The sequence below is a fragment of the Crotalus tigris genome, unplaced genomic scaffold (assembly GCF_016545835.1).
Source record: "Crotalus tigris isolate CLP2741 ecotype Arizona unplaced genomic scaffold, ASM1654583v1 scf7180000017945.11477521024:1554073, whole genome shotgun sequence".
NCBI lineage: Eukaryota > Metazoa > Chordata > Lepidosauria > Squamata > Viperidae > Crotalus > Crotalus tigris.
Genome location: NW_024096737.1, coordinates 265,963 through 280,255, shown reverse-complemented (window position 1 = coordinate 280,255; position 14,293 = coordinate 265,963). Strand labels below are relative to the sequence as shown.

Genomic DNA, 14,293 nt, shown 5'->3' with positions numbered 1-14,293 from the left:
TCCACATCTTCTGATCTTGCGCTGCTTCTTTGAGTCGTTCTATGCTCTATGGCTGGTGTCAGCTTTGATGGTATCAGCTTTCATGAGACTACACAAAAAGGAACTGCAACATATGTGCGCATTTGGGGAAGTGGAAGAGAAGGGGAATGTGGATTTTTTCTTTTTAATTTTTGGGATGGAGGTGGGCCCCTCCACCTGACAACTTTTCACTGGAAATCAGGACCCGTCTTGTCCCATCTCACAAAACTGGCTGTGTTCATTTATTGACGTGATCTTTTTCTGAGTCGGCTACGGGCCTGTTTGAACGCAAGGAACGCTTATTTTCTGCTTTGATGTAATTTAAAGGCAGGTTACTTTTTGACAGATTGGGGGGTCTTCCCTCACGCTCCCTGCTAATCACTGTTTCCTTGTGAGAGATTATTCTGCAGTAGCCCCTTTTAAAGAGACTTTTAGTGGAAGTGGAGATAATTGTGGCTCGGCTTCAAATGACTGTTTAGAGATTAGAGGGCAGAAGTACCAGTGATAATGGAAATGGCTTTAGTGACCTCGTGTACAGAGCCTTTGGTTTAGGTCATTTAGTGGAGACCAGTGTCCGGTGGAGGTTGACTCAAAGCATGGTGCTATTCCCCTAGCAAAAGCTCCTCCAATACCCCATATCAACCCTCATACACAACACCAGGTTTCTTTTCCAAGGGCCAAACTTTGGGTCAAGTTGCTCATTGCTTTCACCTATGATTTGGGCAATCATGGCTTATTAAATGACCCTCACTTATCTGGATTCCCACAATATAATAAGCCAAAATTGCAGTTCTTATGGCTTTAGGGAATGCAATTTTACGCCTTCCTTATGGTTTGATATCTGTGATTTCAATGGAAATCTTTGTGGCATGGTATCCAGTTAAGCTCATTTGATTTAGCTATAAATTGAAATGCTGGGCATCAAAGTTACAAATTATTATGCTGTTACATTAGTCTTTGTGAATTGTCTCCTGTAAATATGCTTCTCTTTCTCTCTTTATCTGAGAGAATTTAAAACGGACAGGGTCTTCTACAATACTTGGGAAGAAATATCTTCCCATAAGCTCTTTTGTATCAAGAAATCAGAAAGATAAACCTGAGTCGCTTTGCTGAGGAAACACTTAATGGGGGGGGGGGAGAGAGAAAACCACTTAAAATGAGAGGTGTCAGAGTCCAAAAATACCTCCTCAAGATCCCACCACCATCATCAGCTTCATTCCAGAAATCCCCAGAAGCTTCTCTGAGGCAAAAGGAAGTTATGATTTCTGTTGCTTCCTTTTCTACAGCCTCCAGTGGCTCCGGGTACAATTTGCTTCCCCAGAGCACCTGAATGGCCTGTAAGAGAAATATCCCCATCTCACTTTTCACCTTTCTGGAGGCTTTCCCTGTGCTTGCATGTGAACGCATCCCTCCTGTTTTTCTGCTTCTTTGGGAAAAATTTCCTCTGATATATAGTCAGCTCTAAATATACACTGTGAATGCTGCCCATATATTTACCAAACCCATTATTTGGCATTCAGTCTATGACAGTGATGGCGAACCTTTTAGAGACCGAGTGCCCCAAAACCACTCCATCCCCCATTCTGCCCCGCTGCTCTGGCCCTGGCCTGTCCAGCCCCACCCACCCCCTCTTGCAGGGCCACCCGCCGCCTTCACAGCCCACCACAGTGGCCCTGCAGCACCATTGCGGCCACACCTTCCGCCTGTGCTGTGCAGCATCATCTGCACGCAACAGCAGGAGGGCGGAGTCTTGTCCCTGCTGCCATGTGCTTGGCTGCGCTGCTCTGTGCGGGCCATGCCTGGGGGCGACTCTCCTCTGGGGGGGATGCTGGTGATGAGGGGGCCACAGGGGGAGGCAGTGCTGGGACGACGGTGCATGTGCCCACAGAGAGGGCTCCAAGTGCCACCTCTGGCATGTGTGCCGTAGGTTCACCACCACTGGTCTATGATTTTAAGATGATGTGATTTTGGGCAGTTTTATGGTGCTGTGTTCTTGGCTAGTTGTGTTCTTTTAAAAAAGATTTCTTGCTGAGTATCGATTAGGTTCCACTGTGGACATTTTAGTATCATATGATAACATTTCAACCATCGAGCATCTTTTAATTGCAGATGGAAAAAGGCAAATCCATGCATCCATGCATCCAGCCATCCATGCATCCAGCCAGCCAGCCATCATTTTGGTGGCAAATTAACTTATCCTCAAAGATGACAACGCTCTTGAATTGAGTCATTGCTTTATAACCAAATGTTCAACAATCATTTGAGGTTACAAATCACAAAACGTTACTCACAGTACAACTTATCCTTGAACTTACAGTTGCCGCACACATCTCATGCAATTATGAAATTGCATTCTGGGTGTTTGGCAACCAGCTCATATTTACGACTGGTTGCAGCACCCCACAGTTACATGACAGCGGTAGTTTGAAGTGCCCTGGCTCAAGACCAGCATCGTGTCAGATGTCCCTGCATTTCAAAATTCTGTCTTTATGTTGCACATTTGATGTCTGTATCAAATGGGCCAGCATTTCAGTCTGTATTGCTGGCACTGGTTTTCCCATTAAGAACAAATATCCTGTTTCCTTGAGGGCAAGGCAGCAACAGGGAGCTGTCACCAAGTTGGAAAAACCCAGTTTGAGAAGGCTGAGCCATTCCAGGCTTACGGCCAAGAACATGAGCGGATACTTTGCACTAAAGCTGACATACCCTTGTCCCAAGCATTGAGAATAGTTTTGAATGCCAAATTTCACAGCTAAGACATGCCTAAATATCAGTATGGCAGTGTTTGATGGAGGGAAAGGAAGAATGCTAATAAATTGGCAGAGTCACTCAATCTTGGCAATATCTTCATGAAATACCTGCTTACTGGGTGGCTTTCTTATGCCACTTGGCAATCAAATAACAAATGCAAATGTAATTAGGTTTAATACCCACCTGCATTTATAGGGTTATCGTATCCATGTACTTTGATCTCTGCTTCCCAATGAATATGCTGTTGGATCACTAGACAGATACAGTATGGCTGTAAAAAAAAATATGATTTGGCATCTCAGCTTAAAGGTGATTTAACTGAACCTTCCTTGCAAGTCAAATCCTCTAACTGAATTACTGAATCAACTTGTTTCATTGAATGAAACTGAATTGGGTGCCTGCCAATTGATTAGGTAATTTTATATATTTTTTTTGTAGGTGAATTCTGTTCTTTCCACAGAACAGGAAGTAGAGAAACATCTTTCATTGATTAACTCCACAACAATTTATATTACAATTCTTAGGATCCTTCTCTTATCCTTTTAAGATAAATCTTAAAACTAATGCTATATAACTACAGTGCAATCATTCACAAATTCAATTCCTGGTGGAAGGTCTGAATGCCACAGAACAGGATCTGGGGCTATGTACATCTGATGATTCCTAATAAGAATGAAACCAGACATGTACTAATCCTGGCGGCCAATATAACAGGATAGACACTCTCTAAAAATAGTGAATTTGTTCCTCTACCCCACTGATGATCATCCTCAAACATGGAGACAAGACAATAATGCAACTTCTATCTCTCCCTTCCTCACCTTAAGGAAAGCAGGATTCTCTATAAATATTCTATTAGATCAGAGGTCCCCAACCTTTTGGGCACCAAGGACCAGTTCTGTGGGACCAGTTCCGTTTTCCACAGAATAGAGAGTGCGTGGTTTTGTGTACTGCCAGCATCCCACAGATGGGGCTTTGCATGTTTGTTCAGATGGGTTGCTGGCATACCACAGCCCGGTACTGGTCCATGGATCGGAGGTTGGGGACTCCTGATATACAGTATTCAGAAGATGGATACTTGCAATACAAATTTGCATTTTCAAACCAGAATGCCCTACTTTTACCAGATTTCACATCTAAAATCCCAGAATTCTCAGCACAGGCCATGCTAGCAAGGGAATTCTGGGAGCTGGTATACCCAACTAGAAGACAACCACATTTTGAAAGGCTAGTACTGTTCTTATACCTCAAATCAGTTGAAGCCATTTACATCCTTATAAATAATTTTTTAAAAAATCCTTCATAACTGTAAAACTCTAAATCTCATGGTTGGTCAAAAGTGAAGTAGTTAATCATGTCGGTGAGATGTTTGTGCATTGTCATTTATAAGAATGTTTTACTCAGGTATTATTGGAGATGCTCATAAGCAACAATGTACATCAGTGTTTCTCAACCTTGACAATTTTAAGGCATGTGGACTTCAGCTCCCAGAATTCCACAGCCAGCAGTGTGGAATTCTGGGAGTTGAAGTCCACATGCCTTAAAATTGTCAAGGTTGAGAAACACTGATGTACAGGCTCCGCAAAGGTCTGCCTTGATCGAAACTGAACTCCTGCACACATTTAGTTCAGTGTCCACAGTTCGTGCAAAGGATCCCCTGATTGCCACACGAATCAGCACTGACTAATCGGGCCATTGGAATGAATTAACTTTTATAGAACTGCATTGTATGGTATTGATTTGGCTAGGAAGGGGAGAAAGAGAAAATGCCCCTTTGAACGGATTACCATGGTGGAGGGGAAATAGTTGCCATAACTTTTTTTCATCAGTTAATCTCTGAATCTTTCAATTCGATAAAAGCATGTCTAAAGGAACAACATCTATTGTCTGCTGCTTTGGTTGTTATTGGGCTCCAGTAGAGCTGAAAGTTTAAGAGAGGGGAAGCAGTTGGGAATCACAGGAAAGCTATTTCATCCATGAGAGATTGAATGGAAACTTTCAATAGTAAATAAATGAATTTAATAGCTGAAAGTTTGATCCTCTTACCAGCCCCAATCAGGACTCTATTAGCTCTTTTATTCCTACAATCCATAGCTGAAATAGGGTGCATTGCCAAGGGGAGATGTATTTTGGGTGGGGATGCATACTTTGCTGTCAAATGCAATTGTGTTGGCATTAACCGAGTCCAAACTGTTGACAGGAACAGAAGAGCATTGATGGAAGTATCAAGCCAGGGGGAAGGGGATACTGTCTAATGCTGCTTGTGGTCTGTTTGATCTCATCGTAGCTATGGAAATGTAAGGAGTCCGTGAATCAGCACCTAAAAATTGGAAAGGCAGACAAGCAACCAACAAATTAGCTTCTCACCAACAGGTGGGATTACTGTGGATTTTGTCTTAAGGAATGAGGGCAGAATGCAGATCTCAAACCAAACAGCACTCATAACCTTTTGAAAAGCAAATGCTGCAAAATATTTGTGTTGTCTGTTTTGAGTTGAGCTGGACTCCCAGTGTCTTCAAGGCAGATCCTGGCAATGCACCAATAGAAAGGTGCTTTGTCAGGGCCTTATTCTGGGATATGTGTTTTTCCTGACTTCTAAAACCTGGCTTCACAAGATTAGCTAAAGTCAGATAGGACTTTGGTTATGGCTTGTTTTTAAAAGAAAGCCACATCTTTGGTTACTGTTCTTAATTATCTCTTTAATCTATCCAATAAACTGCTCCCCTATGCAGATCGCAGTGCTGTTAACTAATTCCTTTCTAAAGACCTTCAGAATGAGATGAAAATAATAAATCAGTGACATGCAATCAGGATATCATACAGGGAACACAAAATCTATTATTCTTGCATCAAGAAGGGGCCGTGTAAATTCAGAGTGAATACAGAGCTATGAAAGTGATTAAAATATCTGGCGGAAGCAGCAACAACAATGTCTTTGTGAGGAGCTATTCCATAAATTGAACCCCCTCTTTCTGATTGCCATCTGTGCCACTTCATTTGGCAGAGAAAGCCCACAAAGATACACTATCTAAAGAAGGCAGTCTTTGAACCACAATTAGTTTCCTTGGGAATAATGTATGGTATTTCTGCCTTTATATAGTTTGGGATTTGGAAGACGAAAGCTCTGCAACCTGGCTTACAAATTTCATTTTACTTTCTTTGGGACTTACAGCTGAACATGGGAATGTATCCAAAATCTCAATTTACCTTTCATGTCAAAGGATATAGAAAGTTCTGTATAAAATGCTTGTTCTATGAGGCTCTCATTCTCATATGAAAATCCCCCTTGACTGGACATTTGTCCAGTAAGAAACAGGAATCCATGACTTAATTACCAGCTTTATCAAGCAAGAGTCAGCTTAGACTTTGTGTCTTCTATCAGCCTTCAAGTCTGCCATGTTTGTGTAGCTGAGCAACTTTATGCTGAGTGTTGGGCTGACATTTTTTCTTAATTCAAGAATCTAAAAGTGCCAAGGACTTGATGAAGTCTAAAAATCCACCAGTTCTTGTGGGACTTTTCTAAGAAAATGCGAGACCTACAAACTGGTCAATAGGAAATTCCCTCTCAAAATATCTTGTGTTTCCATAGTTGTAAATGTTCCTTATGATATTGTTTTATTTGAGTTGGTGGTGTTTGTTTGTTTGTTTGTTTAATTCAACTTGAGTTTTGTGGAAAGGGGATATAACAGCGTCCTCAAATGATATTAAGTGGTAAAGGTATAATATTATTAGATTAAATTACAATATTATACATTAATATTAACCGTATTTTTGATGCAGAAGTAATTTCAAAATTACTCGGGGTGACTTACATAACTAAAAGAGAAGAGAAAGCAATCCAAATTTTGTGTTGCCTTGTTGTTTTTCCTCTGCAGAAAGAATGTGCTAACTTCATCAAGGTGCTGAAAGCTTATAACCAGACTCATTTGTATGTCTGTGGAACTGGGGCTTTTCATCCTATGTGCACATACATTGAAGTTGGAGGACATCCTGAGGTAAGGAGGACCCCTAAATTCAGCCCTTATTTTTTTTCAAGTCAGTTGTTTTAGCTATGATTTTGATTAATGACCGTCAAAGGTGCAATCTAGTTCCTTGTTACTGATTCAACCAGAATGCAATCTTGGTGGAAACGATGAACCAGGAATGGAGAAATTCAGGTTGAATCTTCAAGCATGGAGCAAGCTCATAACACCTATCTCACCGATATAATTTGTGGTTTAACCAAAGTTCAAGGCTTTTAAGCCCCCTACAAGCAATTTAAGCACATTTATAACCTTGGCAATGCATGTTTGTCCATGGTTGAACTACACCCACGAGACAACTCTCATATATCAAGTTTAATGTCTTGTATGTAGAACTCATTAAAATGTTTCACTCCCAACTGGTTTATCAAGCTGTCTATCCATTTTCCCATTTCCGATTCACGCGTAGCTATTTGAGCGTGCTGCGTGATCAAGTATCTTTGGCCTTTTGTGCTTGTTGCTCTCCTGCTTTGTCCTGTTAGGACAGGGGTTCTCAACCTTGGCAACTTTAAGACTTTAAGCTGGCTGAGGAATTCTGGGAGCTGAAGTCCACAAGTCTTAAAGTTGCCAAGGTTGAGAACCCCTGCGTTAGGAGAATGAAGGCAGCACTCTACCAAGAAACACCTTCCTGCCTGCCTTGGGTTTGCCTGTTTATCTCAGCATGGACATGTGGGAGGGATGCTCTACCACCACCCTTGGGGTTCAGGGGATTTTCTGCAGGAGAACCTAAGCTTGGTAGCCCTTGTTCTTCTGCTGAGCTTATTGCCTTCTTCTGTTCTGAACTTCCCAGTCTAATTTAGAGCCCTGTTAGTCGCTAGTACTTTCCCTCTTCTGAAGGACTAACCTGGTTTGATCCTATTTAGGGTTTGGTGGGTTTTTTTTTTTTTTTTGTTAAGCTAAGTCAAGAATACTCAGAGTTATCACCTTCTGGGTAGTTACCGTATTTTCCGGTGTATAAGACAACTTTCTAAAGTGCAGAAATCGGTGCCGAAGTCGGGGTTCATCTTATACTCCGAGTTGTCCTATACGCCGGAAATTACGGTAGTTTCTGGCAGATAAGATGACTTTCTAGGCATGGAAATCGGCGCCAAAGTGGGGGGTCGTCTTATACGCCGGGTCGCCTTATACACCAGAAAATACAGTAGTACTACAATCCTCCAGCCGATAAGAGCAATTTAATAGTAGAGCCAATAACCAAGGAAGGTAGTAAGATCTTTCTATGTCTAGGTAAAATCTGGACATTGCCTGATACCAGTCAATAAAGTTTTAGTTGAATTTCTCCATAGAGTAAGAACTTGGCTCTGTGGCCTATGTGGCACATCCAGTTTGATTATTCTGTTGTTATATAAGAGATAAAATGGTTCTAACAATGCAAGAAGTCTTTGGTCATAAGGATGCTGGCTTATGGTGACTCGACTGCTTCAGGCTGCTCAGTTATTCTTGGTCCTTTCAACAGAACTGTCTGGATCCATTTGTTTAACTTGAAATTCAGAATAAGAACTCCAGCTTCTTATTCTTTCAGCAAGCCACAAACAAGCTCTAGTTTATTTAACTGCCCTTATTGTCAGGGAAGTTAAATAAGAGGACAAGATGGAAAGTTTGCAAAGAATTTTTACCACTTAAGTCATGAGCATATACTGTAAAAATTAATCATAGCTCATGAAGACAGTTATGACCAAATAAAGGAACATGTCTCTTTTTTCCCATGTAACCTTTGCAGTTATGGCTTCCAGAACAATCCAACTTCTGTACTATAGTTTGATCTTTCATTGGAACACTTGCCACTTAATTTATGGAGCTGTTTTTCAGCTGATCACTATGGAGTATTCCTTGCTCAGATATTAGCAGCCATCTTATGGATTTGACATTCAAGATTGCAAATTAATGTTTAAAAAAGAGAACATCATTATTCAAGTGAATAAGGCCGTGAGTAATCATTTAAACAGCAGAGTAACATATTAAAAGCTGTGAAGATTATTTTCCTTATCTATATATAATTTTTTAAAAAACTATTTTTAAAAAAACCCTTTTTTTCTCTTAGGACTCTTTATTTCTAGGTGTTGGCTTTTATTTTACCAGAATTCAGCATATGTTCTTACATGCGTGAATGCTTTACTTCAACACTTATTTGTTAATTATCAATTGTCCCTCACGTAGACAAATGCACCCACCCACACACATCCCTGAGAATGTGGCTGCTGGCTGCATAAACAGGATTTTATTCCTCATTCTTCATTCGAGAACTGGGTGACACGTTAATTAACTTAGTTTCTTAACATGCACATCAGTTACAGGTCTAGCGTCTACCAAGGTTTTTGATGGATAGGTGAGATCATTTATTTTTATACTTTTTAGTATGCAACATAAGCAATGTATTCAACTACCATTATATTTACTGTAGAGATGTATATGGTGCTGTGGTTAAGTCTACCCTCAACAGAGAAACTCACTGACCACTCACTCCTTCTCATGCTAACCCCAGTCCCATAAGGGGATGTTGTTATGGGAGAAAATTTAGAGAAAAAAGATCCCAAAGAAATGGCTTCCCTTCCCCTTCTCCTTCTCCTTCCCCTTTCCCCTTCCTTCCTTCCTTTCTTCCTTCCTTTCTTCCTTCCTTCCTTCCTTCCTTCCTCTTTATCAAATTTATATAGCCACAATATGTCTCACAAATGTGACTCTGCACTGCGTATAATTAACAATTAAAACCAGGTCTAATTAACAATTTAAAACAATTCAACAAGGAGAATTAAAGTGAGAGAGTGTGTAAATCCAATAAATGAATATATGAATGCTGATACTTAATCAACAGTTTATAGAAGTAAATATTAGAGAAGAGAAAGGATTTTTTTTTCCCCAATCAGGAGGAATTTTTCAATACTACAGCATTCCATTATCCATGAAGATTTACTCCTGTGTCTTCAATTTATCCACACTGTTTGGTTTGGAATGGTTCTTTCTCTTAAGATTGGATTAAATAATTGGCGAAAAAGATTTTATTTTTTCACCAATAAATTGAATTATTTTTTGGTACAGCACAAAAATGGTGTGAGTTTCTCCGAATTCCCATTGGTCTTTTTTCCCTCATACATACCTCTTTTAGCAGTTTCCAAAAGTTAATGCATTTCATTCATTCCCATCAATCTCTGGGTTAGGTTTGGATCTTACTGAATATATTAGAAGTTCTATTCATCATTTCAAATATTCAATGTTTTGAAGATTAGCACCTCTGTATTAAGGGTAAAAATAAAAACACAGCTATTGTGGAAAAATATCTCCGTCCTTGCATCCGTTTTGTGCAGTTGTGTTAACTGGCATATCTGTACGTAGCGCAAGCTGTTTAAATTATGCATAAGGGTGCTTGTGAAGCTTTTATACATACTGAAACTATTTCTAGCAACGAAGCTAGGAAAGTATCATTGTGCCTGACAAGATAAATTATATGTCATTAAATGAACCCCATGACATTCATCAGCTTTGAAAAGTCTTTCACATCCTTCAGAATTATAGATTGCTTAAGGAGAGCTGAGGTGGCATGTGTTCAGTTGTGTGTTCCAATTTTAGCAAGTAAATGATGCCAGCATTAACTCCGCCACTCACAAAGGACTGAAGTTGGGATATGAAAAACCAATTAAAAAAAAGAAAAAAAAAGATAAATCAAGTCTTTTTACCCAGTGGAAGTTTGGAAATTTTTTTTAGCACTTTCCTTTCATTTGAGATGGAAATTCTCAGTAAAAGATTTTACGATTAGGCCAATGTTTTTCAAAGAGCCTCCAAACGATGACATGGAAGTTGTGTCTGCACTGGCAAATGTGTACAGGTGTGTATCCGGTCGATCCTATGGTCAATAAATCAAGAACACACCATTCCAAACTAGTTGTATAGATTAAAATGATTATTTTGAATGAAAACAGATAAAATACTCAGTGTAACTCGCCTCGGGGGTGTCCTTAGGATGTGGTCAACAGAAAAAGTCAACATGGCAGCCTCCATGTTGGTGCAAGCAAAGCTCTGCCTGTTTTTACCGCACTCTTTATCTCTTTGATAGTATTCAACCCTCCCCACTTCCTTTAGGTAAGCCACAATCACGGAACAAAGAGTGCTCTTTAATATCTTTCACTATTGTCAGAGAATGCAAAGGTGGCTTTCATTCAGTCACTGAAATAAGGAATAATCCTCCCCTGCGTTCATTTTCTTAGAAAACTTAATGAAAGGAAGAAAGCCACTCAGCACCAATTCTCAAAGCCTGTTAAATAGTCTTGTAGACGGATCACCTGAGCCTGCTTCAGAGAGAGGAGCAGCCTGGCGGAGCTCATCTCTTAGCAGGGGTTGGAAGGAGAAGATGTTAACAATTCTGAAACAATGTTGGATTCTTTCATTACATACACACACACCAAAATAGACAAAAGTTTAGCCATGTTAGCTCTAGGAAAAAAATTTTTGACTATGGAATAAAGTGTATCTTCCATTGCTTCCACCACAATGGAGAATCACCCTATGCCAGGAGTAGGTGACCTTGGCTCTTTTATGACTCGTGGACTTCAACTCCCAGAATTCCTGAGCCAGCCATGCTGAGGGGAAAGGGAGAGGTTTCCAAGTTGAGCCATGCTGGCTCAGGAATTCTGGGAGTTGAAGTCCATGAGTCATGAAGGGGCCATAGTTCCCTCATGCTTGCTCAAGAATTCTGGGAGCTGAAGTCCACCAGTCATAAAGCGTCCTAGGCCTAGGCCAGAGGTGGGCAACCTGGGCTCTTTTAGGACTCACGGACTTCAACTCCCAGAATTCCTGAGCCAGCCATGCTGAGGGGAAAGGGAGAGTTTCCAAGCTGAGCCAGGGTTGCCTACCCCTGCCCTCTACAAAAACAACTTTCGTTTTGAATCTGTGTCATTCGTAGAGTGGAATTCTACATTATCATCTTTTTGAGGGGAGGGCTGTGTATTACTGCAGATCATGACTACAAAATTATATACAGCCTGGGAGTAGCGGCACAAGAGGAGGAGGAGGAGGAGGAGGAGGAGGAGGAGACAACACTGCCATGAAAGGAAAAATTCTGGAAGCATCTTTCCTGACTAAAAAAAGTTTATTAAAAGGCATCAGCTCACGTCACCAGAAGCCCAGAGTAGCTAGACCTGTGTTCCTCTACCTTGGCCACTTGAAGATGCATGGACTTCAATTCCCAGGATTCCCCAGTCACCTTTGCTTTGCTGGCTGGGGAAGCTGGGAATTGAAATCCAGACATCTTCAATTGGCCATGGCTGAGAAACACTATGCTAGACTCTTACAGGATTTCAATTCAAAGGAATTTGGGGAAGGGAGGAGAATAGAAGTTGGTTGTCCAGCTGCAGGTACCTTAGCAGTTAAGAATTGTAAGCAAATTCATTCACAGGGATGTGCTCGTGATTCCTTGTCCTGTTCTGGCCATGCATTGTGTTGGGTTGCCCGAATCCTTATTTTCCTGTCTCTCAGAATTTAAAAAAAAATAATTCATCGTGAATAATAACTACATCACAGAGCACAGAATTGATGATGAAAGCAATTCTAGGCTATTGTTGTAGAAAGAAACCCTTCAAATATTCTTTGCCGTTTCAGTCCTTGCCTTCTGTAATGCACCATAGTAACCAAGAGGGAAGAAATTAATCCTGTCTCACTCTTTCCTTCCTCTCTGTCTCTGTCTGTCTCTCTCTCTCTCTCTCCTCTGTGTGTGTGTGTGTGTGTGTGTGTGTGTGTGTTCTCTCTCTCTCTGTCTCTCTCTCTCTGTCTCTCTCTCTCTCTCTGTGTGTCTCTCTGTGTGTGTGTCTCTGTCTCTGTCTGTCTCTGTCTGTCTCTCTCTCTCTCTGTGTGTGTGTGTCTCTCTCTCTCTGTCTGTCTCTCTCTCTCTCACGCACACACACACACACACACAATATATGAAAAAATACACACATTAAAATGCAGCTAATTTTCATTTTCCTGCAAAATATAGCAGAAATGGAAGCTGCTTATGACTTGATGGGAGCTGGACACACCATGATGCTAAATATTTTACTCTGCCTATTAAAGAACGCTTAGCATCTCTTTGTGTGGCGGTGTGCATGTGAGTGCCTTCAAACCAGTATTGACTCTTGGCAACTGCAGTTTTCATAGCAAGATTTTCAGAAGGGATTTGCCCTTGCCCCCTTCCCAGGGCTGAGAGAGAGGGACTGGGCCAAAGTCACCCAGCTGCCGTTGTGCCTGAGAGGGAACTATAATTCACAGTCTCCCAGTTTCTTCACATCTATATTCATACAGGATCTTGTGGGCACTTTCAGTGGACACTGTACTAAATGTACAGTCAGGTACTTCCCCGATTCCTGTTGACCCTTGTTATGTTCAAATGATAATACCATATTTTCTGGTGGAAGTTGCTTTACATAGTTCAGAAATGATTATGTACCGATCAATACCAATAACACTGGAAGTTTTTAAGAAAAGACTGGACAACCATTTGTCTGAAATGGTTGTCCTGCTCCTCCTGAGCAGGAGGTTGGACCTTCATGGTCCCTTCCAACTGTATTATTACTATTATTGTTGTTATTGTTATTGTTATTATGAATCATCGCACAGTCAGCCAGATGTTCAGACTGGATTTGGCATTTTGTCTACCTATCGAGTCCTTACCCAGGACCTGGAATAGGCAGATGTGGATGTTTGATGGTAATACAGGTATCGTCGCAGGATGGAAGCAGTTCCTAATAAGGCCGCCTTTTGCAATTGACTAATAGCGAATTTGTCAATGCCAATGGTGTTCAAGTGGTGCTCCAGTTGTTTTGGAATTGCACCCAAGGAGACTATTACTATTGATACTACCCTTGCTTGCTTTTGCCACAGTCTTTCAATTTCTATTTGTAGGTCTTTGTATTTTGTTATCTTCTCCAGTTCTTCCTCTTCTATTCTGCTATCTCCAGGCACTGCCACGTCCACTATCCAGACTTTTTGGTCTTTCTTATCGACAATTGTTAATTCTGGGGTGTTATGTTGCAGGTGCTTGTCTGTTTGAATTCTGAAGTCCCAGAGCAGTTTAATTTTATCATTTTCTATGAATAATAATAATAATAATTATTATTATTATTATTATTATTATTATTATTATTATTATTATTATCCAGTAATCTCAATTATCATGACTGGGAAATAATTGCTGGAACATTTAGAAGCAGAGCTGAACTTTCTGGTCTAAGTGATATTTCAGAAAAGCAAAGAGCTATAAGGATGGAGATTTTAAGCATCCCAACATCTGTTGAGAAACAAACCATGCCAAGTCTGGTCCCTCCAGGAAGTCCTAGACCAGTGATGGCGAACCTTTGAGACCAAGTGCCCAAGGACCACCCACCACCTCCACAGCCTGCTGCAGATCTCCAGGCAGCCCAGCAGCACCATGGCTGCCACGCCCTCCGCCCGCATCCTGCAGCATTATCTGTGTGCAACAGGGCACGAGGCCGGAATCTTGTCCCCGCTGCCTGGCTGCCATGTCCTTGGATATGCTGCTC

At 41.0% G+C, this 14,293-nt stretch overlaps 1 protein-coding gene across 1 annotated transcript in view; it reads left to right on the top strand.

The window, feature by feature from the left end:
- SEMA3A (semaphorin 3A) overlaps window positions 1-14,293 on the top strand; it is a 172,103-nt gene that overhangs the window by 76,799 nt on the left and 81,011 nt on the right. Inside the window, exon 4 of the mRNA XM_039345190.1 lies at window positions 6,645-6,764. Within this exon, the coding sequence (XP_039201124.1) occupies window positions 6,645-6,764 (120 nt within the window). The remainder of the gene's footprint in view (window positions 1-6,644; window positions 6,765-14,293) is intronic.